The 24250-nt window shown below is 47.9% G+C and overlaps 1 protein-coding gene across 1 annotated transcript in view; it reads left to right on the forward strand.

The window, feature by feature from the left end:
• LOC120036860 (armadillo repeat protein deleted in velo-cardio-facial syndrome homolog) overlaps positions 1-24250 on the forward strand; it is a 104648-nt gene that overhangs the window by 36341 nt on the left and 44057 nt on the right. Inside the window, exons 2-5 of the mRNA XM_038983188.1 lie at positions 170-328; positions 4961-5634; positions 15039-15541; positions 22909-23092. Of these exons, the coding sequence (XP_038839116.1) occupies positions 170-328; positions 4961-5634; positions 15039-15541; positions 22909-23092 (1520 nt within the window). The remainder of the gene's footprint in view (positions 1-169; positions 329-4960; positions 5635-15038; positions 15542-22908; positions 23093-24250) is intronic.

The raw sequence follows: 24250 nt of genomic DNA on the forward strand, positions 1-24250 counted from the left end.
CCCGGTGGTTACAGATCCACTATCACTCCGACTGTGCTATCAATAGAAAAATGCCCAAAGTGATCGGCACACAGATCTCCTTTAAAAAAAAACATCACTTTGTATATTATGGTCCACTCCATGTCCACAAGTGTCCTCTTCTTCCTTCCCTCCCTCACTCTCTCTCCAGGAGCAGAGCCCCAGTAACCAGACGTCTCTGGCCATGATGCAGGAGCCCCAGGAGATGGTGGAGGAGACGGTCACCATTGAGGAGGACCCTGGCACACCCACCTCCCACGTGTCTGTGGTCACCTCCGACGACGGCACCACGCGACGCACAGAAACCAAGGTACTGGGGGAAGCAACGTTGTCACACATCACATCAAATTAGGTAGTTGGTACCTAGGTGCTGGAGGAGAAGAAATTCAATGCCCACACACTATATTGAAACTTTTTAATGCAACAAATTGTTTGGGTTGCTTACAACCCTGTGAAATGTATGTGGCAGGTTGCTGCAGTAAAACAGCATGGATATTGTTTTATGGTAACTCGGCAGCCTAAAGTGACGGTCTCTAAGGCCCGTGATCCTTTAGCCAGCTGCCCAGATTTTGTCTTACAATTTGGTTACTGTTTCAGTATTGCTCCTACAGTATTCTGTGTTGCGGGTTCTTTTTTCTTGATTCCCCTCTATTGTGTTTTGTTGTTTCTATATAAGGATATGTCAACTAACCTGAAGGTGAGTTGGAAAAATTTCCCCCCTCATCACTTTACTATCAACTCACGACACCATTTTGTGTGTGCCCATGTCAGCCGCGTTCGGCCACACCCTTCTGTCACACAGGCAGTCTGTCTCTTACCGCATCACAGCCAGCCCAACGCTCCAGTATTTTTACTCTTACTGTCCTTCCTGAACGTAGCTCACAGCTTTCCCCCTTCAGTCAGGCCTGCTCCACGCCATGCACACTACCTCTCCAGACAGTGTCTCAGTGCAGTGTGCTTCCGGATGGAATGGGGCTCCCAAAATGGCACCAAGTTCTATAGAGCTCTGGTCAAAACTAGTGCACCATATAGGGAGTAGGGTGCAATTTGGGACGCAGGCCAAATAGAGCGGAGATGTTATTTTCCGAAGTCTGGTTCCCTAGGGAGGGACCCTAGGGAATGACCCTGGCTAGAGCTGCTGGTACACTAGAGACACTACAGAGTCTGCAATTAAACAGCCCAGCTAATCCCTCTGTTTCACTGTGTGTGCTGCTATCCTATTGTAAGGGATTGGACACATGTACACTAAAGCGAACAGGCACACACACACGCACACAGACACACACACACACAGCTAAATAAAACATTAATCAAGGGCTTGGGCTTGGGGATTGAGGGAGTGAGGGTCACTGATTTTAAGGACACAACTCCATAGGGATGAAAGAGGATGCTTTTTGGAAGTCATTTTGAGGGGAAGAAGCAGATTAAGAGACGGTTTTGACCGTTCCTTTCTAATTGGTGTCATCGGTTGGCCAGCCAGCTTGTGATGGAAGCCGCCTGCATACGTGACATTTCCAGACTTTCATCCCTCTCTCTCAATCGCTTTCTCTCCCTCTCTTTCTTTCTCTTACTCTCCCTCGCCCTCTCACTCTTTTTCGTATCTGTTGAATTTACAGTATGTGTAATTGGGTTCCTTTGAACAGGAGGCTCCAGCTGGCTACTTACTGCTAATGCATTTCCTTTCATGTATTCTGAGTATCCCCTCCAAGCACAACGAGATTTCACACTATTGCTTTTGGAAAAAAACATGTTTTTTTTAATGCTAAACACATATGCAAACAAGGCAAGCAGCAGTATAAGCAGTATCAGTAGCCAGCCACCACACTGAAACAAACAGACCAGAAGAAGGCCTGGGAATAAGTTAATGTGGAGTGGCGTTCGCTGTTTAAAGGCTAACTATCTAACCGCTCCAGCTGTGAAAGAGTGAGTCAGTCAACTGGCTGGCTAGTATGTGGTACTCGCTAACTGGTGGGAAGGGAAGGCTCTGCATCACGTGCAAGCACACACATACACACACACAGGGAATGGGCGTCACCATGTCCATCCTCCATCTCCCTCCCAACACACTGTGCTTTTCTCTGGACGTGGTCCAGTGAGGGTTGTGTGATACTGTTCTTTTAAAGGAGGTAAATAAAAGCTATAAAAAGCAGCAGCGTTCCTTCCGTGTCCTGTGGATGGGAGTAAATGAGGGTTAAGGCACGCCACAAACTCAAACAACACAACAGGCCTTAATACACAACAGCACACACGAGGGAGAAAGGTTTGAATGGAAAGAACGAAACCCACTCGGATACAAAATGCTAAACTGTAGCGGCAGTCAATTTGAATGTTCTGTTTTTACGCTGTCATTGTTTTGGTGATAATCTTTTTCCTATGTTGTTGAATGCGTTGAATCAACAGGCTCGTCCATGTACCGTGTATGTGCAGACAACTGCCAATGTGATGCCCGGTACTACTTATTGACCACCTCCGCCATCAACACTTTCCCATAGGTGACCAAGGTGATCAAAACCATCACCCGCCACACTTACCTGCCAGTGACCATCATCGAGACCCTGATGGTGCCGGAAGGTTCCATCTCACCGCAGTCCAAACCCAGCACCCCAGTGCCCACCTCTTCTCCCACCCCATCACAGACAGACACAGTAAAGAACCCAAAGGCTGTTTTTTGTCTTAAAGTGAACCCCTAACCCTTCCTGCTCATATCTCCCTAAACCTCCCACTAACTCCCGGGCAGTTGGTTTATCAGTTTGAGCTCTCTGTCTATAAAAGTTGAATGCGGCAGAGATGGTGAAAGTGTTACGGCGCTATAAAAACAGCGTGGGATGCCTGCCCTCCCTCCCCTTTAACAGCCTAACACTTGGTAAACATAGGCCCCGGTTTGACTGCAAGCACCTTCCATTAGAGCGAGGGAGCGCACTGCCTTAGCCACATGGCCCTGACAAATACATACAGACCCACAAACACACACACCAGCGTTTTAGAGATTCTCGTTTAGCCCGTTTACAGTAGTCTAGATGGGCCTTTTCTGTAGCCTTCTCTGAAGCACCATCCCCAGGCCCCCGGTTTGCTTGTTTTTGCATGTTGTGATCTATAGCGGATCAAAGTTCTGTTTGAAACCTGTCTGAGGGTTTCTCGTGCCGTACCAGCGAAGGCTCTTTAGAAGTCATGTTAGTACAAAAACGGGGTGTTCCTCAAGGCTTCTCTCCCTGGCTGAGTTGGAAGACGGGCTCGTCAAAGATGGTGGGAGTTTGGGCCACGGCAGATGTTTAGCCTGTGGTGGTTATACCGTTTTAGGACCAGAATCAGGATTGAAGAACACTGCTGAATAGTTCCTGGTAGTGGTCCTCAACCCCAGGCCTAAGAGATCATCTCCACATTTCAGCACAGTGTAGGAGGCATCGGGTCCTTTTGAGTGAAGAGCGACCCCCGTCCCAACCAGACCTGCACTCAATTACCGTCACCACCTCCGTTTGAAATGAATGGCAATAAAAGTCCTCTAATCAAGCAGCTGAGAAGAGAAAGCCAGCCTGTTATTTCAAGGCCAGCGGTTCAAGCTGTTTCATTAAGTTTGGAATCTGACAAAGGCTTTATTTTTAACATGAAAGGGAAGATTGTGTGCGAGTTACACTCGAAGGGAGGGGGAGCAGCTCTGCCAGCGTAGTGTGAAGTAGCAAACCGATGGATGGCAGTGAAGGGTGGTCTTTAGATGTTACCAAAGCGCCATAATTATTCCCTAACATGACTGGAAATAGACCGTTTCTTGGCCGATTTGAATTTAAAATACCTCACAGTTGGGGACAGGGTGTGAACAAACTAAAGGCTTTGTGAAAATGGGATCAAGATTTCAAGTTCTCATATGTAATGACTGTGAACGTTTAACATTTATGATTCACGTGTTGTTCCCTGCTTCCTCTTTTGAGATGTTTAGGACCTTATTGAGTTTCCTCGTTATCGTTTCATGCCTTTGCTTCAATTCTTGTGGGAATGGACCCTCTCCGTGCACCTTGTCAGGCACAACGCGAATCGCATCAGACATGGGGCCCCTTTCAATGACGATTAATTTTCATCAATCTCATTAATTCTGAAAATGAATTTATAGCCGCGGACAAAATAGCCAATTATCGCCACTGCAGAATTCACTGGGCAGCAAATTGGTTTCTGTATCAATGCTGAACCTTAGGCTGAGGTTAGATGCAGCTAACTCTCCGACTGCCAGACGGCTTCAGGACTCAGACAAGTAGGAGTGTGATGTAGGAAGTACAAAATGTATCGATATACAGTAGATATAGTATACTAGTGCTCTATAAGACAGTCAGTCCCCAGTTATGACTGTCACCTTCCGAAATGGCCCCCTATTCCATATGTGGGGGGGAGACATGTCACACAAACTCACCCTTATTTCCAACACAACCTAGCCTTGTTTTTTTCTAATAGAAATGGATGAAAAGCAATGGTACGACCCTTTCTCCTTCGGAGTTTCCCAATGCATGACCTTCGACCTGTTATTGACAGTGCCTGCCTGCAGTGTCACTCTTTAAAGGAACAATGTTGTCCTCATCTCATTCCTCAGCACTCTCACTGTGTGGCATCGGCATCCCACTGGCCTGTCTGTGATTCAACAGGCTGCATCGGTGTGCTGTGTCCATGCTGTGTCTCCGTCCTAACCACCTGTCTCTCACTGGGTTTATCTGTAGGTAACCTCCTCCCCGGGCTGACTTAATACCATATAGAGAGAGCTGTCTGGGGACGGGATTAATCTGTCGTCTGTCTGGTGGGACACCTGAACATACTGCTAAGTACAGTCATGTCAGGGTGATCAGAATGTTTCAACATTGTCCTCATCAACTGTTGTGTGTGTGGCCCATACACACACACTAGACTTTCAGGATTGGGTAGTAACTGATTTAACTTTGTGTCTTTGTGACCTCCTCTCCTCTAGGTGACGAAGATGGTGAAGACGGTGACCACGCGGACGGTTCGACAGGTGCCCCTGGGCCCCGACGGCCTGCCCCTGCCCGAGGGCTCCTCCCCGCTGGGCAGCTACACAGACTCCATCGACCGGCGCTACCTGAAGAACGGCGAGCGCTACATCACCACGCCGCAGGCCACCTCCACGCTCACTCGCTCCTACAACAACTACAACGACTCCTACACCGACACGCTCCCCCCCGATGCCGGCGGGAGCCAGTATGGTGGGCGTCACTATGGCCTCCACGACGGCTATGGGATTGGAGATGTGACAGACAACTACGGCAGCCTGTCGCGTGGCGTCAACTTCCGGCCGCCCCGCTATCCCTACGCCATGGCTAACAGCTACCGGACGGAGAACAGCTACGGGACCTTACCCATTCGGAAGGATGACTACGGCCACGTGGCCCAGCCTCAGGTGCCCATGGGCAGCAGCAGTGTGGACCTGAACCGGTCACAGCCAGAACGCTTCCAGCCAGAGCCCTACGGACTGGAGGACGACCGCCGCAGCCTGGGCCCTGAGGAGGAGGAGCCCTATGACCTGGACCCTGACTACTCCACCGCCAGCCGGCGCCAAGGCACGCTGCCTGGCACCAACCGCGGCAGGACCGTGAGAGAGCCGCTCCGCGACGGGCCACGTGTCAGGTGAGAACGATAGACGTGACAGAACGCTGTCTGGTTTTAGTCGTCTGAAAATGTTTAGGTGACCTGGAAGATAGGATTGGACTGGTTTGGTTTAGGTTGTCTGAAAAAAATGGATGTGAGCTGCTTTCTTGGCCAGGTCTATCTTGAAAACAAGTCTTTCTTGTTACATATAAAGTATAGTTAGGACTCATCTTTTGAGCAGGGTTGCGATTAGAATCTTAGCTGTGATGATTGTTGTTTGAGAGGATGTAACAACCTGTATCATCCTAGCTGTATCCTAGCTACGCCTTGGTGCGTCTTAGCTGCAGAAGACCAATTCTTTCCTCTAAGTGGTGCACAATGAGGACTAGTTTTATGCATGGCTACAGGCATTGTCTGAGACGTGAGAAGAATAGTCTTCTCAAGATGAGGAAAATTAAGAATACATGTCTTATTCTTCTAGAATGCGTGAGAAACAAAGGTGTGTGTGTGTAAATATGTGAACAGATGTCTTTTCTCCTTGAGATTCTTACAGAGGAGGCGGCGTTGAAGGGAAGAGGCTTTGATATCCGTTTTCATGCAAATGGCGGTTGAACATGTGTTTATGTCAGAAAGACACTGTTAGACATAGAAAGAGGGAGGGAGAAGAGACCGTTAGGAAGAGGGAGAGAGAGAGGCAGTTCGACAAAGAGACCTTGAGCGACGGACAGCTCGATAGGGAAACAGACGGAGGGAAAGTGGAGATCGTTAGACATAGGAAGAGGAGATTGAGGGAGAGCTGGAGCGAGAAAGAAAGAGAAGCGGTGAGACAGAGGGAGAGAGACGGTGTTTTCTGTCTCTCTTCCCTGAGCCGTGTCACTCTGGGCGACCTTCATTAACATGTCTGTAACCTCCAGATCCTTCTGCCAGAAACCAGCCAGTTAGCCTCTGACAAAACCCCCATAATGGGCCCTTAGTCACCTATACACCTTTCAAACCAGATTTTTCCGACAAACTTTGGCAACCCACCAACTTTTTTTCTTTGTAACTGAAAGGTGTTGCTGTTATCAAATCCTAAACTTTTATTTCCGTGGACCGACCTAGTCATGATTGCGCTAAAGTTCTGCATATAGCTTAGGATGAAATGTAGCCATAATGCTGAGGTGGCATTGGCACACACTTACTAGACTTTTCGCACATTGGCTACACATATACAGCAATGTAAACTTGCTAACTTGTCTCGACGCTACCTCGGGGGGGGGGGGGGTTTGCGCTCGACACTCGCATGACAGTTGCCCCCCCCCCCCTGCTAGCGAACGTTACCTAGCAGTGTGAAGTATAATATTATAATATGAATGACACTGTATGGTAACGTTACTGTACGTTTATATTCATGTGGGAGGGTTAAACGCTCATTATTGATACGCTAATGTTGCTAGCGGTGGTTAGGCTACGGAAATGTTCGCTAAATTGAGGTGAGTTCCGCGCGCGATCATCTTGTCTGGTTGGCTCATTTATTAGCGCTGATCAGAACATTTAGCCAGCATGTTATGTAGCCTAACAAGTGGATTATGTTGCTCTTCACTTGCGGTAACTTAGTAGCCTAGGCCTACTCCCGACCTAAAAGCCTGTGACTTGTCTTAATCAATGTGATGTTGTTTAACTGAATATTCTGTATATTTGGTTAATTCTGTCTGGGCAAATAAGTGGTGATGGTATACCTCATTTATCAATGATCAGAAACGTTTAGCATGCGATAATGTAGCCTAAATCAAGTGTAGGACTATTTTCCTCGATCGCATATAGGCAACTCCAAAAGCCCGCGGAGGTTGTGGAAGACCTGACGCCTGCTCCCTAACGAAGCAGAGTGAGGGTAGGGAAGAGATTTGAACATGGATTTTTTTTTTTTATATACAAAACATAAGCTCGGGCTCTGTTTCCAAATTTCACACGTTCCCTTGACGCAAATATTATTTGTATTTTATTCTGTTATGTTCCATTATATTATTAGCCTACCATAAAATGTGTGTTTACTGTGATCAGGGTAAATGTCTTGTCTGTTTAATGAACAAAACAACTATTGATTTAAATTTCATGGCGCAGCCATGTTTCCCTATAGGCTGCATAGACCCGATAATAATGGATTTCTTTGATGTATTTAAATAGATATCTACCCACATCGGCCCACGTCTACTACCACTCCTACTTGCCGCTATTGTGTGCGGGAGATATAAAAGGCTTATCCCGGCAAGAATGTGGTAAAAATGGGGACTGTATGAATTGGGTTCTTAAAAATATTGCCAGATTTTTAAAAAATGACAGGCAACATTCCGTTAAGTCTGTCTGTCAAGGCTACAATTAGTACCACATTATCTCCCCTTGTGATTGTGCAGTCCCATCAGGCCACACAGTGTCCACTTTTCCTGTACTCTGTAGCACAAGAAAGAAACCTCAAGCAAATTGAAGGTGATGTTTGACATGGAGCAGTGTGTGTTTAAAATACTTATTTTTTTGACCAGTGATCTGTAACAGATGGATTTATTCAAACTTCTATATTCTCTTTTTTTCTTTCCATCGGAGAAGAATGAAATAAGGGCCCTAAGCCAGTTTGAAGGGAAGTGAGCTGAGGAAGTTTGTGAGGGAGGAAGAGAGGAATCCTGTGTGTCTGTCATGGAGATGTTCAAAGGTGATGCATAATAGCATTGTGGCAGCCTCTGACAGTGCTGGGCTGCATTTCGGGGACTTTGTTAATCAAGCACACATACACACCCTGGAATGTAAACGCAGCGTGGTGATGTGTTATATTTACGTCCTTGCTGTCCAGGGTCCTTGGGACATCCCTACCCCATTGAAGTTTACATTTTTAAAGGTTAAAGTTGCGCTATGCAGATATCGCTCCAGCGTTTATTTCCTGGTTGCGAAAACTCTAATAGTTCACCTAATTTCAGTTTATGAAACAAAATAAGATAATATAGTGTAGAGCATCATTGTACCATCTAAACCGCTGTGAAATATATGTTCCATAACCAAAAATATTGTGTTTGCAGCATTTTGAAACTGGTATACATAACTGAAGTAAAAGACTCAAAAACAAAACTTAAGAATGGAAAGCATAGAAATAGCACACACAGAACAGATCTACTTCATATACTTGCTTTCATGTAGAATGATAGATCTATAACTCAGATTTCTATGAATTTGGTCGGGTCACCCAAAACGTTAGATATTACCAATTTTAAGGTTGGGGTTATAGTTTAGAGTGTCCTGGATAGCACTAACGGTTAAAGTTATGCCTAGTGCAGGGGTGGGAAGTACAGATGGAGGTGCCTCCCTTTAATCAGAGCTTCTGTCTGCATGGAACACACACGCACACACTTCCAGACACACACACACACACACACACACACACACACACACACACACACACACACACACACACACACACACACTGCCAGACAATGAGTCACTCTATCAGCTTGAGAGGCGGTTGCTGTGACAGGCAATTTGTACTGTACGCTACATGTTTCACAACATACTAACGCACACACACACACTTCATTAGGCAATTAAGATGGCTAGCTCACTGATTAATTTTCACAACGCCGATAACTTATCAACGTGTACCTTTCATTTCGTCTTTTTTTTTACCCAAGTCCAATGACATGGTAACATTTCTAGTTGATTTCACGTTAGTTGACAGCACTACCAAATGTTAATCAAAATGAAATGTTGAACTGACGTCAGTTCCCAGTGGGTGAGTCCTGTCTTTGGGAAAAACCTCACATACCGTCTTTCCATCATACACCATCACTGCCGTGCTCCATCACTTCCTGTATCACCTTTCAAACCAACAGACCTGATGATGTAACACATCTGGAATCCAGTTATAATAATACAACTGGATCTGGAATTAGCATGGCAAGGAGCGCACCCCCAGAGCCCTCGTCTGTCTCCACACACACCCGTTATGTAATTCTATCCTAAAATGTATTTGCGTTCAAAATCCTTTTTTCCCTGACCCTTAAACCTAACCCTTACCATAATCCTATACCTAACCCTTACCATAACCCTAAACTTGACCTGTAACCCTAACTCCTTGCTCGCTCTCGCACGCACACACTCATTAGTATCCCTCCATTAATAGTATGATGTTGAGTCTGCTGTATAAATGGCTTTAATGAATGTGTGAGTTAAAGCATTTTAATTACAGCTTATCGTCTAGTCGCTTTGAAAACCCTCGATTATGGGAAAAGGAAAATTAAGTTGTTTAGTGCAATATGGCTTCCTGCGCTTTCGCCGAGCATGGTGGTTATAGTAATCTATTACAGGATAAGAGGGTATAGTAATCTATTACAGGATAAGAGGGAAGAACTGTGCTGCCCACGCTCCTAGTCTTTAGTAACAAGCGTGTGTGTGTGTGTGTGTGTGTGTGTGTGTGTGTGTGTGTGTGTGTGTGTAGGTGTGTGTCAAGGATCATCAACTAGATTAAGCGGATGGTCAGGAGGCCGGAACACAATTACAAATAATTTGTGGACTGAATTGACCGCAAGAAGGCCAAACAGATATACACTGAATACAAATTTAAACACAACATGTGAAGTGTTTTTCTCATGTTTCATCCCAGAATTGTTCCATAGGTACAAAAAGCTTATTTCTCTAATGTTTTGTGCACCAATTTGTTTACATCCCTGTTAGTGAGCATTTCTCCTTTCCCAAGATAATCCATCCACCTGACAGGTGTGGCACATCAAGAAGCTGACTAAACAGCATAGACATTACACAGGTGCACCTTGTGCTGGGGACAATAAAACACAACTTTAAAATGTGACGTTTTGTGGCACAACACAATGCCACAGATGCATCACGTTTTGAGGGAGGGTCCAGTTGGCATGCTGACTGCAGGAATGTCCACTAGAGCTGTTGCCAGAGAATTTAATGTTAATTTCTCTACCATAAGCCGACTCCAATTTTCTTTTAGAGGATTTGGTAGTACGTCCAACTGGCCTCACAACCGCAGACCACGTGCAACCACACCAGCCCAGGACCTCCACATCCGGCATATTCACTTGCAGGGTTGTCTGAGATTAGGCACCCGGACAGCTGATGGGTTTGCCCAACCAAATCATTTATTCACAAACTGTCAGACACCGTGTCAGGGAAGCTCATCTGCGTGCTCATCGTCCTCACCAGTGTCTTGACCTGACTGCAGTTGGGCGTCGTAACCAACTTCAGTAGGCAAATGTGTGCTCTTCACGGGTGAATCCTGGTTTCAACTGCACCGGGCAGATGGCAGACGTTGTGTGGGCGAGCGGTTTGCTGATGTCAACGTTGTGAACAGACTGCCCCATGGTGGCAGTGGGGTCATAGCATGGGAAGGTATAAGCATTGAACAACGAACACGATTGCATTTTATCGATGGCAATTTGAATGTGCAGAGATGATGTGATGAGATCCTGAGGCCCAGTGTGTGTGTGTGTGTGTGTGTGTGTGTGTGTGTGAGAGAGAGATCGCTTTTAGCATGAGCCAGACATCGTTCTCCTGTCTACGTTGAGGTTTCTCATAAGCAGTTGGCTAAGTTCAAGGATGGGGGAACTAAGTTCTCAACAATGTCATGCTTTTTCCCCCGCACTTAATTGAAATAAGGAACAAACACTAGTTGTAAAAACAGATGACATCAAAACAGCTGACGCGATTAGAATAACATTTAAAAAAAAGGAACATTTGCTTATGTCTGCTTTGATTTAATTGATTTGTTTTGTCTTGTGAGTCATAAAGAAGTTATTGCTCATTATTCAAAATGAGCTATCTGTTGTTTGTATAGTGAAAAGTCACAGAGCTCATAAGCATGTGGGAATGTTCCTCCAAACACAGATGGAACATTCTCAGCTGCTAATCCTTTGAGGGTTTGTCTTCTCAGGGAGAAGACCGGAGACCACAGGAATGGAGATTTGATCGTCATAATTGGCTGTCACTCCTACACACTCACTTGCTCTCTCGCTTTCGCGCGCTCTCACACACATTCAAACACACACACACACACACACACACACACACACACACACAGAGGACCACGCAGGATATTTAGCAGCTTCATTACCATGAGGAGTGTGAGCTGCTACTGTAATCATCCCGTGAGCATCATGTCTGGCGGCTGTGGTGGCGAGGGCCTTTCCCATCCTGTGAATAACCCGCCCCCTCTATCAACGCAACGCCGGCAATTTAAATGCAAATCCTGACATTCCCATCACTCAGTCCGCAACCCGTTTACCAACCCTGGCATCAGTTCTATTCAAATGAGTTCCATTTCAAACCCAACTGTACACTGATTGTCAGTGTCTGTGAGACCGTTGATGTAGTCGCATGTATCTGATAGTAATGAAGATATCATTTGGCAATACCCCATTCTCTCTCTTTCAAAGGGTATTCACAGCAGTGTTGTTTTTGCTTGTCTTTTCCTTTTAGCATTTGAATGGTCTCGAACTGTAGGTCTGAACGTGTTTAGACCAGACTGGGTGTTCACTAAGGAAGTGTTGGGTGCTGTATATCCTCGACTCACTCGCAGCCATTTCTTTTTCCATGTTATCTATCATGCAGCTGTGAGGTAGCCTGGTTAAATGAGACTGAATGCTGCTCTGAATGGTGAGCACTGGGTTCAGACTGGTTGAACTAGGTTAACTGAGATGCCCTCGGGCCAAAACCTCAGAGTAGCAGGCGGACTAGCAGCCCTGGCCCAGTTTGGCCTTAATGACTGGGGCTTAATCGGCTCTGGGCCCTCCTATCCTTCATTACCGGATGAGGTTTGTGGTGCTTCACGTTCAAGTCCACTTTCACCCCTTCCTGTTAGAATGGTTCTTAGAATGGTTCTCATGCACGTTCCCTAGACTTGAAGGAACCATTCTAAAACAGGAGGGGGTGATACTATGCTGTACCATTTGGATGTAATGTCCTCAGGCAGCTGTGTGTGGAGCTTAAAATGCCACCCTTCAAGGTTGTAACAACAAAGTCATTTTTGAGACTGGAGCTGGAGACACCTGTTTCAGGAGATGTTTGATCAAGGCTAGCCTTGCAGTTTGGCCACGATACCTAAACCTAACCTCGTACCACAAGACCAAAACCGTGTTGACGCCTTAGAAACTTAGCCTAGCCACGGCATGCGGTATCTTTCAGCTTAGCTTCTGTTTGTGGTTCACCTTTCAGTGCAGCTGCTTGTCTATCCAGACCCAGACTCTGGCCTTGTCTTTGCTACGGCAGTGGTGGTTGGTTTTGTTTTGTCTTTTGATACCAGCCGAACCCTAGCCTTCTGAATATATAAGGATTCAGTGTGTAGTTACATTGCTGCTCGGGTCTGAGCTTTTTCTCCCAGTTTGTGTTGATTTCACTGGCAGTAAAATGTATAAAGTGATGCTATAAAACATGATATGTTGTTTATGTAAACCCGTAGAGTAATGCACCCGCAAACACACAGCGATATCCTGATGAGATTCTCCCCCCTCGCAACGTGTGGCAGGGAGACATTTTTATGCACATAATTAACATAAAACTCATTAAAATTAAGCCACGTAGTGGTTGTCTCTAACCGCTAGCACTCAGTTAGGGATGTCGCCCGTTTTGTTGCACCGTATATCAAAGTTGCTCAAAACAGACCGGCCAGTTGTGTATGATGAACTAGCCTTTTTCTCTCGCTCTCGGTGGTAGGGAGGAGGGGAGGCTACAGGCGGTGGCGCGTGGTGTGCAACATTAATTAGATTCCCCACTCTCACTTCCTTTCTCTGCCTCCTCCTTTGTTCCCATGAAAAGACACCAGAGGAGAGAACAGAGCTAGTACAAGACAAAGTAGTGTAGTTCCTACCCCCAAATAGATGGAAACCCCCTTGGGACAGTCCAACTATGGTTACTTTGTGACCATGCTTATTTTCCTCTCGGAGGAGAATGAAGTGCATCTCTTATCTTACATGAGGACCAAACCTGCTCCGTGCATCCGCCATCGTGCGCATGTTGAGTTTGTATTCCACACCAGACACGTTTAGGACACGCAGGTTGAAATATCAAAACGCACTCTGTACCAACTATACTGAACAAAAATACAAGCGCAACATGTAAAATGTTGGTTTCATTAGCTGAAATCAAATATCCTCCTTACCCACAAGGGCATATGCTCTTAAAAACCAATGAGGAGATGGGAGAGGCGGGACTTGCAATGTCTAAAATGGAAACGGCCTACGCGCCACCAGTTTTGGATGAAATTATTGAATAACATGCATGTGTCCATTTTTATTTTGCATTGCTCGCGCAACACAGGCGATGTGGTCACACCCTTACGCGTGTGGAACAAGTCAAATCATCTTAGGATGTTATCATGTTAAGTTATCATGTTAAACCCCCTCGGTATCTAGACACAGTTTGCTTCAGAAGCCTAATGATCTGTCAGTCAGGAGATCTCCTTATACTCCCTCCACAACCCTAACAGGGGAGAGGAAAAGGATGCGGCTGCTTGTGGAACAGAGAAATGGAATACGCCAGGCTAATGCAAAAGGCCCAGTCCCAGGAAGGCAGCCAGACCAGACCAAGCAGGGCATTAAGCATAGTCTTTGGTGCTGCTGTGACCAGAAGGAGCCGGCCTCTGGGCCCTGAGGCAGTGTTGGAGCAGAGGCCTGCCTGTGGGCATGGTGGAGCTTTGCTGCTGCCTCTCCTGGGGGCCACACCACACCAGCCCCTCTGTGAGGGAGCCCAGAAAAAGTTCAGAGTTTCTTTTTCAATTTCTGCCTGGACTTTGTTGTAAGAGTCCCTTTTGCTCTTGGCTCTACAGGGCTCCATCTCAAATCTTTCTTACTCTTTCTCTCTCGATCTCTTTCTTCCTCTGCCCCTATTCTCCTTTGCTTTGTCTCTACTCTCCCCCTCCCTCTCTCCTCCTCTCTTTCTCTCTGTGCAAATCCCAGCACCCCCATTATTAGCAAAAGAGAACATGGCTCCGAGACGATAGAGATGATTAATAAGTGGCGCCTGTTTCTTATCGACGGAAGCTGTTTTTTCGGGCCTCACCGGCTGGGAGGCCCTCTGACGGCGTTAATAACAGAGCAGCCTTGTCTCTCCCCGTCTCTGTCCTCTTATCTCTCGCCCCTGTCTTTTCACCTCTCCTTCACCCCTTCCTCTATCTCCTTTTTCCCTCCATTCAATCCTTCCTACCTCACTTGGCCTTTCTCAACCCCTATTCCCCCCTCTCTTTCTCTTGTAATCCCTCTTATACAAATTCCACTCTGTCTGTTGTAGTAGTAGCAGTGTTAAGCTCACTGTCATAGACAGTGAATTGTAAACCATTGTCCTTGTACAGAACACATCCAACCACAAATCCACACAGCAAGATGTAAAAATCCTTCAAACCATGTTACATGATCTTTCCTCAAACGTACAAACTTCTCCCTCCCTCTCTCTCTCTCTCTCTCTCCCAGGGGGTACGAGGACCCCATCGAGGCAGAGCTGGTTGACGAGCGACACCCCTACATCCATGGCATGTACGCGGCCCCCCTGGCCCAGCCCGAGAGGGGGAGCATGGCCAGCCTGGACCGCCTGGCTGGCCGCCGCTCGCCCTCCATAGACAGCATCCGCAAGGACCCGCGCTGGCGTGACCCTGACCTGCAAGAGGTCATCGCCATGCTGGGCCACCCTATCGACCCGGTCAAGTCCAACGCCGCTGCCTACCTGCAGCACCTGTGCTACGAGAACGACAAGATCAAGAAGGATGTGCGCCAGCTGAAGGGCATCCCTGTGCTGGCAGGGTTGCTGGACCACCCCAAGGCTGAGGTCCACCGCAAGGCCTGTGGAGCCCTGAGGAACATCTCCTACGGCAAGGACCACGACAACAAGGTGGCCATCAAGAACTGCGATGGTATCCCAGCCCTCATCCGCCTGCTGAGGAAGACCAACGACATGGAGGTCCGTGAGCTCATCACAGGTGAGGAACCCCAGTGTACCCTCATGGGAAGAATGGCTGCCCCCCTGTCCAGAATTAATCCAGTCACTAACCAAAAATAGCTGCAGCTCATCATCTGTAAATAGTACAGTAAATATTAGGCATACTAGCCTTTTGTTTGTAACGTACAAATGCTTTATGTCCTCCGACTTAAAAATGTGTTACTCAGGTACGTTGTGAAAACCTGCATGACCTGGGGAACTAATGTACTGTTGTAGAATGTAATTTCTAAGTCATGTCCTGTTATTCGATAACTGTATTCTCTGTTAGGGCATTCTGCTGTTGTGGTCAGGAGGCGTTATTGAAGCATGTCCTGTATACTGTACGAGACCGAGAGAGCTATACTTAACAAAAATATGAACGCAACATGTAAAGCGTTGGTCCCAAGGTTCATGAGCTGAAATAAAAGATCCCAGAAATGTTCCATACGCAAAGAAATGTATTTCTCTAATATTTTGGCCACAAATTTGTTTACGTCTCTTTTAGTGAGTATGTGTCCTTTGCCAAGATAATCCATCCACCTGACAGGTGAGGCATATCAAGAAGCTGATTAAACTGCATAATCATTACACAGATGCACCTTGTGCTGCGGACAATAAAAGGCCACTTTAATATATGCAGTTTTGTCACACAGCAAGCCACAGATGTCTGAAGTTTTGAGGGAGAGTGCAATTGGGTTTCTGGCTGAAGGAATGTCCACCAGAGCTGTTGACAGATAATGTTATGTTAATTTATCTACCATAAGCCGCCTCCAACGTTGTTTTAGAGAATTCGGCAGCATGTCCAACCAGCCTCACAATCGCAGACCCAGGACCTCAACATCCGGCTTCTTCACCTGCAGGATCTTCTGAGACCAGACACCCGGACAGCTGATGAAACTGTGGGTTTGCACAACCAAATTTCTCTGCACAAATTGTCAGAAACCGTCACAGGGAAGCTCATCTGCGTGCGCGGCGTCCTCACCAGTGTCTTGACCTGACTTAAGTCGGCAAATGCTCACCGTCGATGGCCACTGACACGCTGGAGAAGTGTGCTCTTCACGGATTAATCCTGGTTTCAACTGTACCGGGGAGATGCAAACAGCGTGTATGGCATTCTGTGGGCTAGCGGTTTGCTGATGTCAACGTTGTGAACAGAGTGTCCCATGGTGGCTGTGGGGTTATGGTATGGACGGGCATAAGCTATGGACAACAAACACAATTGCATTTTATCGATGATAATTTTAATGCACAGAGATACCGTGACAAGATCCTGAGGCTCATTGTCGTGCCATTCATCCGCTGCCATCACGTTTCAGCATGATACTGAGCGGCCCCATGACGCAAAGATCTGTACACAATTCCCTCCATGGCCTGCATACTCACCAAACATGTCACCCATTGAGCATGTTTGGGATGCTCTGGATTGACGCATATGACAGCGCATTCCAGGTCCTGCCAATATCCAGCAACTTTTCACAGCCATTGAAGAGGAGTGGAACAACAGGCCACAATCAACAGCCTGATCAACTCTATGTGAAGGAGATGAACCACAGCCAGTTCTGTTTTTTGCAGGGAAAGGTTGACGTTGAACTAACAATTGTTTTATAGGCACACAGGAAGTGGTCTTTATAATTTATTTATTTTTCCCTAGGTGTTTCTTCCTCCTGGATAGGATAGGCCTATGGCTATTTTTGCCCTCTAGCAAAGACGGTGCTGATAAACCAGAATATCGTAAAGTGTCTCATATTTTCCATTCATAGATTGTTTTGAAGATAGATTTGTAGGCAAACAGCTGCTAAACAGGTGTTCATTCCACTTGTTCTCTACTTCCATAAAAAATGCATAGAGATGCCAGGCGAGCTGACAAGGTAAAAATCTGTCGTTCTGCCCCTGAACAAAGCAGTTAACCCACTGTTCCTAGGCCGTCATTGAATATAAGAATTTGTTCTTAACTGACTTGCCTAGTTAAATAAAGGTTAAATAAAAATAAATAGTCTGGCGGCGTTAGTATTAGTGCGTCAGCATACCTCTCCAGAGAAAAAGCTGTTGTGACGTGGTCCAGGTAGGTAGGGCCTAGGGAGTGAATGGGGAGAGGAGGGCAACATGGCATCCCCAAAGCCACATGGAAGGACCAACCAGTGACTGCTCTATAAAGGATTCAGCTGCAGTCCTCCTGCTTCCCAACTCGGCATTTAATGGAAATATAAACCCACCACCACCATCCATTCCAGTCGGGATTTATTCTATATAAGCCCCCTGTGTGGTCGGATGAGGAGAGAGGAGAGCGTAAGGGCTCAGGCGGAGACTTGGAGTGGCACTTGAGTTCACTTTGTGGCCCAGGAAATGGTACTGCTCTTTTTGAAGTTGGTGAGGAAAGAAACGTGTTTGTGTGTGTCGGCCGCTGCTGCCTGGCCCAGGGTTGCTTACACAGTTCGCGGTCTGACACACACACACACACACACACACACACACACACACACACACACACACACTTCTGTGGATTGGTGCTGCTCGTGGCCTGGCCACCCTACTGCGATCTAGGCAGGGGCCAGCTGTTCGTCTGCTATCAGCACACACACAAACACACACTCTAGACACATCCATACACACGCTCTCTAGACACATCCATACACACGCTCTCTAGACACATCCATACACACGCTCTCTAGACACGTCCATACACACGCTCTCTAGACACATCCATACACACGCTCTCTAGACACATCCATACACGCGCTCTCTAGACACGTCCATACACGCGCTCTCTAGACACGTCCCTACACGCGCTCTCTAGACACGTCCCTACATGCGCTCTCTAGACACGTCCCTACACGCGCTCTCTAGACACATCCATACATGCGCTCTCTAGACACGTCCCTACACGCGCTCTCTAGACACGTCCCTACACGCGCTCTCTAGACACGTCCCTACACGCGCTCTCTAGACACGTCCCTACACGCGCTCTCTAGACACGTCCCTACACGCGCTCTCTAGACACGTCCCTACACGCGCTCTCTAGACACGTCCCTACACGCGCTCTCTAGACACGTCCCTACACGCGCTCTCTAGACACGTCCCTACACGCGCTCTCTAGACACGTCCCTACACGCGCTCTCTAGACACGTCCCTACACGCGCTCTCTAGACACGTCCCTACACGCGCTCTCTAGACACGTCCCTACACGCGCTCTCTAGACACGTCCCTACACGCGCTCTCTAGACACGTCCCTACACGCGCTCCTACATGCAGGCATATGAGCAGACACGTGGCCCCCTGCCTGTCACCGGCTATTCTACTTATTTACATGACCTAGCTCCTCCTGTAACGGCCCTTCTTCATCCCCTCTACTACCAACCACCCATCTCACTCTCTCACACACACACACACACACACACACACACACACACACACACACACACACACACACACACACACACACACACACACACACACACACACACACACATAGTTCCATAACTCCCCTCCCAGCTGCCGTGGCCGCCGCCTCCACTCTCCTGGACTCTGTCATCTCTACTCAGCAATTAGCCTGTGACGCATGTGACAGCAGTAGGAGAGCTACAGCCCAGCCCCGCTGCATGGCTAATATGTATGTTAGTCCGAAATCACCCCTCTCTCTCACTTTCGCTCACTCGCTAGCTATTGAATGGCAGGAGGGAGGGAGACGTGTAATGGGCAGCTCTAAGTGAATGGGCCTGTTAGAGCAGCATGTCGGCAGTAGCCAGCACCCAGGAAATTGAATTAGCCGCCCAGGGCCCTGGGAGGGAGGAAAGTACTGGTCCACCTCCCATTTTCCCTGGCCTGCCTCGGCTTGGCTTTCATTACCATCCATTACCTTGGGATTTGATTACAGAGGTTGAGGGAGGCCAGGCCAGGGAGGCTTCAGGTTCTTAAGGGGAAACAGGGAAAGAGTGAAGAAACTGAATACTTTAGAATTGGCACTGTGTTGGAGGTACAGGCCCACATGAAGTGATGTGAAAGAGCGGGAGTCGGTGCCCCAAGACTTATGTAACATCCTCTTCAAAGAGGTTTCAGATGTTTTGGGAAGATTGAAGCCTCCGCTGACCTGCCTTCAGGGGAAGCTTGTTGCACAATTGGGGTGCCAGGACAGACATTAGCTTTGATTGGGCTGAGCGGGAGCTTCCCTCCGGTAGGGGTGGGAGGTCCAAGAGACCAGAGGTGGGCGGAACGGAGTGCTCGGGTTGGGATGTAGGGTTTGGGCATAGCCTGAAGGTAAGGAGGGGCAGTTTCCCTTGCTCCTCCGTCGGCAAGCACCAGGGTCTTGATGACGATGCGAGCTTCGATTGGAATCCAGCGGCGTGTGCGGAGGAGCGGAGTGACGTGGGAGAATTTAGGAAGGTTCAACGCCGGGCGGGCTGCTTCATTCTGGGGTTTGATGGCACAAGCGGGGAGCCTACCCAACAGAATTGCTGTCGTCTAGACGGCAGATGACAAGTGCCTGGATTAGGACCTGCTCCGCTTCCTGTGTGAGGTAGGGTCGCACTCTACAGATGTTGTAGAGCATGAACCTGCAGGAGCGAGTCACCGCTTTGATATTTGCAGAGAACGACAGGGTGTTGTCCGTAGTCATGCCAAGTTTCTTTGAACTCTGGGAGGGCGACGCCGCAGAGTTGTCAACTGTGATGGCGAGGTCTTGGAGCGGGCAGGCCTTCCCCAGAGGAAGAGGAGCTCCATTTTGTCTAGCTTCTGGAGGCGGTGGGCGGACATCCAAGCTGAGATGTCTGCCAGGCACGCAGAGATGTGTGTCGCCACCTGGATGTCAGAAGGTGGAAGGAAAAGATCAGTGGAGTGTCATCTGCATAGCAATGATTGGAGACCATGTGAGGATATGACAAAGCCGAGTTAAAGAAAAAAAGTGAGAGCACGTGGTGCAGACACCGATCATCTCCACTCCACCTGGTAGGAGCAACATGCCAGGTAGGACGCAATCCAGGAGTGTGCAGAGCCTGAGACGTCCAACTAAAACAAATTTGAAAAACGTTGATATCATGGAGTCCTTGCATCTGTAGATCTATGAATTTGAGTGGTTACATTTCTCCAGCCCCATCTCTAAATATTGGCAGCCATTGTCTTACTATATTACAGTAGTTGAGGTCTCCTGCTTGCTGATTGGTCACTAATTGTCCACACTATACAGTAGCAGTAGATTGCATTGTACTCCCTGTCTGGACTATCAAAGATGGTGGATTGTACCGTTAGTGTACAAAACATTAAGAAGACTGTCCTAATATTTTTTTCCTGCCTCAGAACAGCGTCAATTCATCGGGGCATGGACTCTACAAGGTGTCGAAAGCGTTCCACAGGGATGCTGGCCCATGTTGACTCCAATGCTTTCCACAGTTGTGTCGAGTTGGCTGGATTCTTGATACACATGGGGAACTGTTGAGTTTGGAAAACCCGGCGGTGTTGCAGTTCTCGACACAAAACTACCATACCCCGTTCGAAGGCACTTAAATCGTTCGTCTTGCCCAATCACCCTCTGAATGCCACACATACACAATCCATGTCTCAATTGTCTCAAGGCTTAAAAATCCTTCTGTAACCTGTCTCCTCCCCTTCATCTACACTGATTTGAGGTGGATTTAACAGTGACATCAATAAGGGATCATAACTTTCACCAGGTCAGTCTGTCATGGAAAGAGCATGTTAATGTTATGTACACTCAGTGTATGTTGGCTATGGGTGGCTGCTGCTGGCTGCTTGTTGAGCATTACTTGATGTCAACTCATTTGTCACCAATTGTCCATATTCTAGCAATTGATTTCGCTGTTCCTGCTAATGTTGACTATACCAGTGATGTCTGTAGACTACCGTTGGCTGCTTGTTGACTTCTTGTTCACCGCCTGTTTACTGCTGGTTGTCAGAGCCAATGGAGTGACGCTAATGGTCCAGTGTTGGAGATGGTCAACTCAGCAGTCCCCCAGGCAGCAGCGCAGTCCTCCCAGGCAGCAGCGCAGTCCTCCCAGGCAGCAGCGCAGTCCTCCCAGGCAGCAGCGCAGTCCCCCCAGGCAGCAGCGCAGTCCCCCCAGGCAGCAGCGCAGTCCCCCCAGGCAGCAGCGCAGTCCCCCCAGGCAGCAGCGCAGTCCCCCCAGGCAGCAGCGCAGTCCCCCCAGGCAGCAGCGCAGTCCCCCCAGGCAGCAGCGCAGTCCCCCCAGGCAGCAGCGCAGTCCCCCCAGGCAGCAGCGCAGTCCCCCCAGGCAGCAGCGCAGTCCCCCCAGGCAGCAGCTCCTTCTCAGAGTACCAGTCGGTCGCCATCCGTCTCCTCTCCTTTTGCCACGGCTGCCACCACATCTCCTGTTGTTCATGCCCGAATGCCACAATAACACGCCAATGAAACGAGTCAAACGAACTTCTAGCAATACGACATGGCTGTTCTCTTAACGCCACATAGAGAGCTCAGTTCTGCCTCTCTGGTAAGCTATGGTCCATGTTACCAGAGTGCTAAGGCCTTCACTGACTAATGGCCTTGCAGAGTGGAGGCCATGTTCAGCTGTAAGTACAGATGTACTTATTGTTGTCGGAGGGAGGTAATGGTTTTCTCAAATCATAAATTAACCACACGAGCGAGACTGAAGGTATTTTTAGATTTGGGCCATCAAAGGTTTTTATAGTGTGCAGTCAGCATGATATGACGGCGAAAATATTGACCAGGCAGAAACCGTGTATAAGTCTGTGTGTATAAGATTTAGCTAAACTCTTTAGCTCCTGGCTGTTATTCTTCTGCCTAAGAAATCAATACTTTCTGAAATAAGATGAAACAGTTTATCTTGTTACCATTCCTCCCTCACTGGGCCTTGTCTGGGGGTGGGGTAGAGGGGAGCTACAGTTCATAAAAACAAAGACGGGACTCTGCGTGTGTAGGGCACTGTATGTGGACTTTGAAGTCGATTCTGTAGTATTTAGTTTTCCGTAAACCGGAGGTCTTGCCCTGGTACATCCATTTATGTGAAATCCCTCGTGATTCTATCTCTACTGCAGCTGTTGCCAGGCTCCATGCCGGCTCTAAACCTGTTCTCACCCTGTGTGTGTGTGTGTGTGTGTGTGTGTCCCTCGCCTCCCATTCCTCCCTCTCTCTGAGATTACAGGATTCACAGTCTCAGTGATTGAATTATGCTCAGTGTGAGACACAGCTATCTCTCTCCTCACTGTGAGAGAAACTAAGACTTTGCTCTCGCTGTGTGTTTTACATGTTACTGGTAAATGGTTTCATTTTGCTTGAACGACGGTTCCCTCAGACGTGAAAGGAATCGGCGAATGACAGTTTTTCCTTTCTCCATCTATTTCTCTCCCTCTGCTCCTCTCCCGATCCCCCTCCCTCCCTCGCCCTAGGGACCCTGTGGAACCTGTCTTCCTATGAGCCTCTGAAGATGGTGATTATAAACCACGGGCTTCAGACTATGACCAACGAGGTCATCATCCCCCACTCAGGCTGGGAGCACGAGCCCAACGAGGACTCCAAGCCCCGTGACGCAGAGTGGACCACCGTCTTCAAGAACACCTCTGGCTGTCTGAGGTAATAGCTTGCGTGAGGCCTGCTACCCACGCTCCTCTTAAAGCTACTTCCTGCCATAGGAAAAAGTGAAGCAGATCAAAAGATGGTTAATATGACCCAGCAGCAGGGCCCATGGTACAATGCATATGGACCTGCCAGGCCACCACTCGCTCTCCAGCACTTCAACCACAGAGGCTATTCTCTGAATGAGAGAGGGAGCTGAAAGACCTTTTCAACCAGCGTATCTGATATTGAAAGGATAGCGATCGATGGTCTCTGCTGCTGTGGCTATTAGCAGTGCTATTAACAGACCCCTGTACAGGCAGAACCAGAGACCTTAGAGGTCATCCGAGCAACTTCCGTGGCCACAAGGGCTTACCGCAACGGTTACAACTCCCGTAACGACATTAGCCCTTTTAAATACGCATCCCCTTCTCCCTGATCTTAAAGGTTGTAAGGGGATGGAGGGGGGCGGGTTGGGTCGAATGGGACTGGATTAAATTAGTGTGTAGATTTATACCAATCAGGTGACAGGTTGGCGAGGAAGCCTTGTTTTCCTCGCTCACTTGATTCACAGCATCTTCTAGTAGATGGCAACATTCTCCTCAATGTGTTGCAGCTGTGGATTATTGCCCCCATAGGGAATGGCTTGAGCCTTCTCTCATGAAGGCTTGGTATGGCTTGAGCCTTCTCTCAACTGTGAGTTCATCTGGAGAAAGTAGTTGGCTAGTCCAGTCTCTAGCAACTGTCACTCAAGACTTCTGCCCCTCTCTATACTGACTGACCTTGGTCGACCTTGTAGGGAAAGTGTTCAAAGAGGAAGCCAGAGGCTGAGCCTGAGGGGGTGTAGTATAGCCACAGATAATGACTTCTGTCTACTGCTGTGTGTCCCCCCCCCCCCCGACACACACACACACACACTGGAGATAAGTCTATAGGAAGTCTGGATGTCTGAGTTAAGCCAAAGATCCACCAGGAGATAGTGGTTCTAATAAAGATGTAGTAGCTTTAAGGTCTTTGTATTGGCCGTTTGCATATTGGCCGTGACTCTCTACTAGTGTCCATTTTTGCCAGTTTGACTTTGTTTTTGAAGCGTGTGAGGTTAATGTCAGACAATGTTGGAGACTAGATAGTAGTTTTTTCTCCTGACGTGACTTGGACCTTGTGTTATGGCAGTAC

This window comes from Salvelinus namaycush, chromosome 1 (assembly GCF_016432855.1).
Source record: "Salvelinus namaycush isolate Seneca chromosome 1, SaNama_1.0, whole genome shotgun sequence".
Classification (NCBI taxonomy): domain Eukaryota; kingdom Metazoa; phylum Chordata; class Actinopteri; order Salmoniformes; family Salmonidae; genus Salvelinus; species Salvelinus namaycush.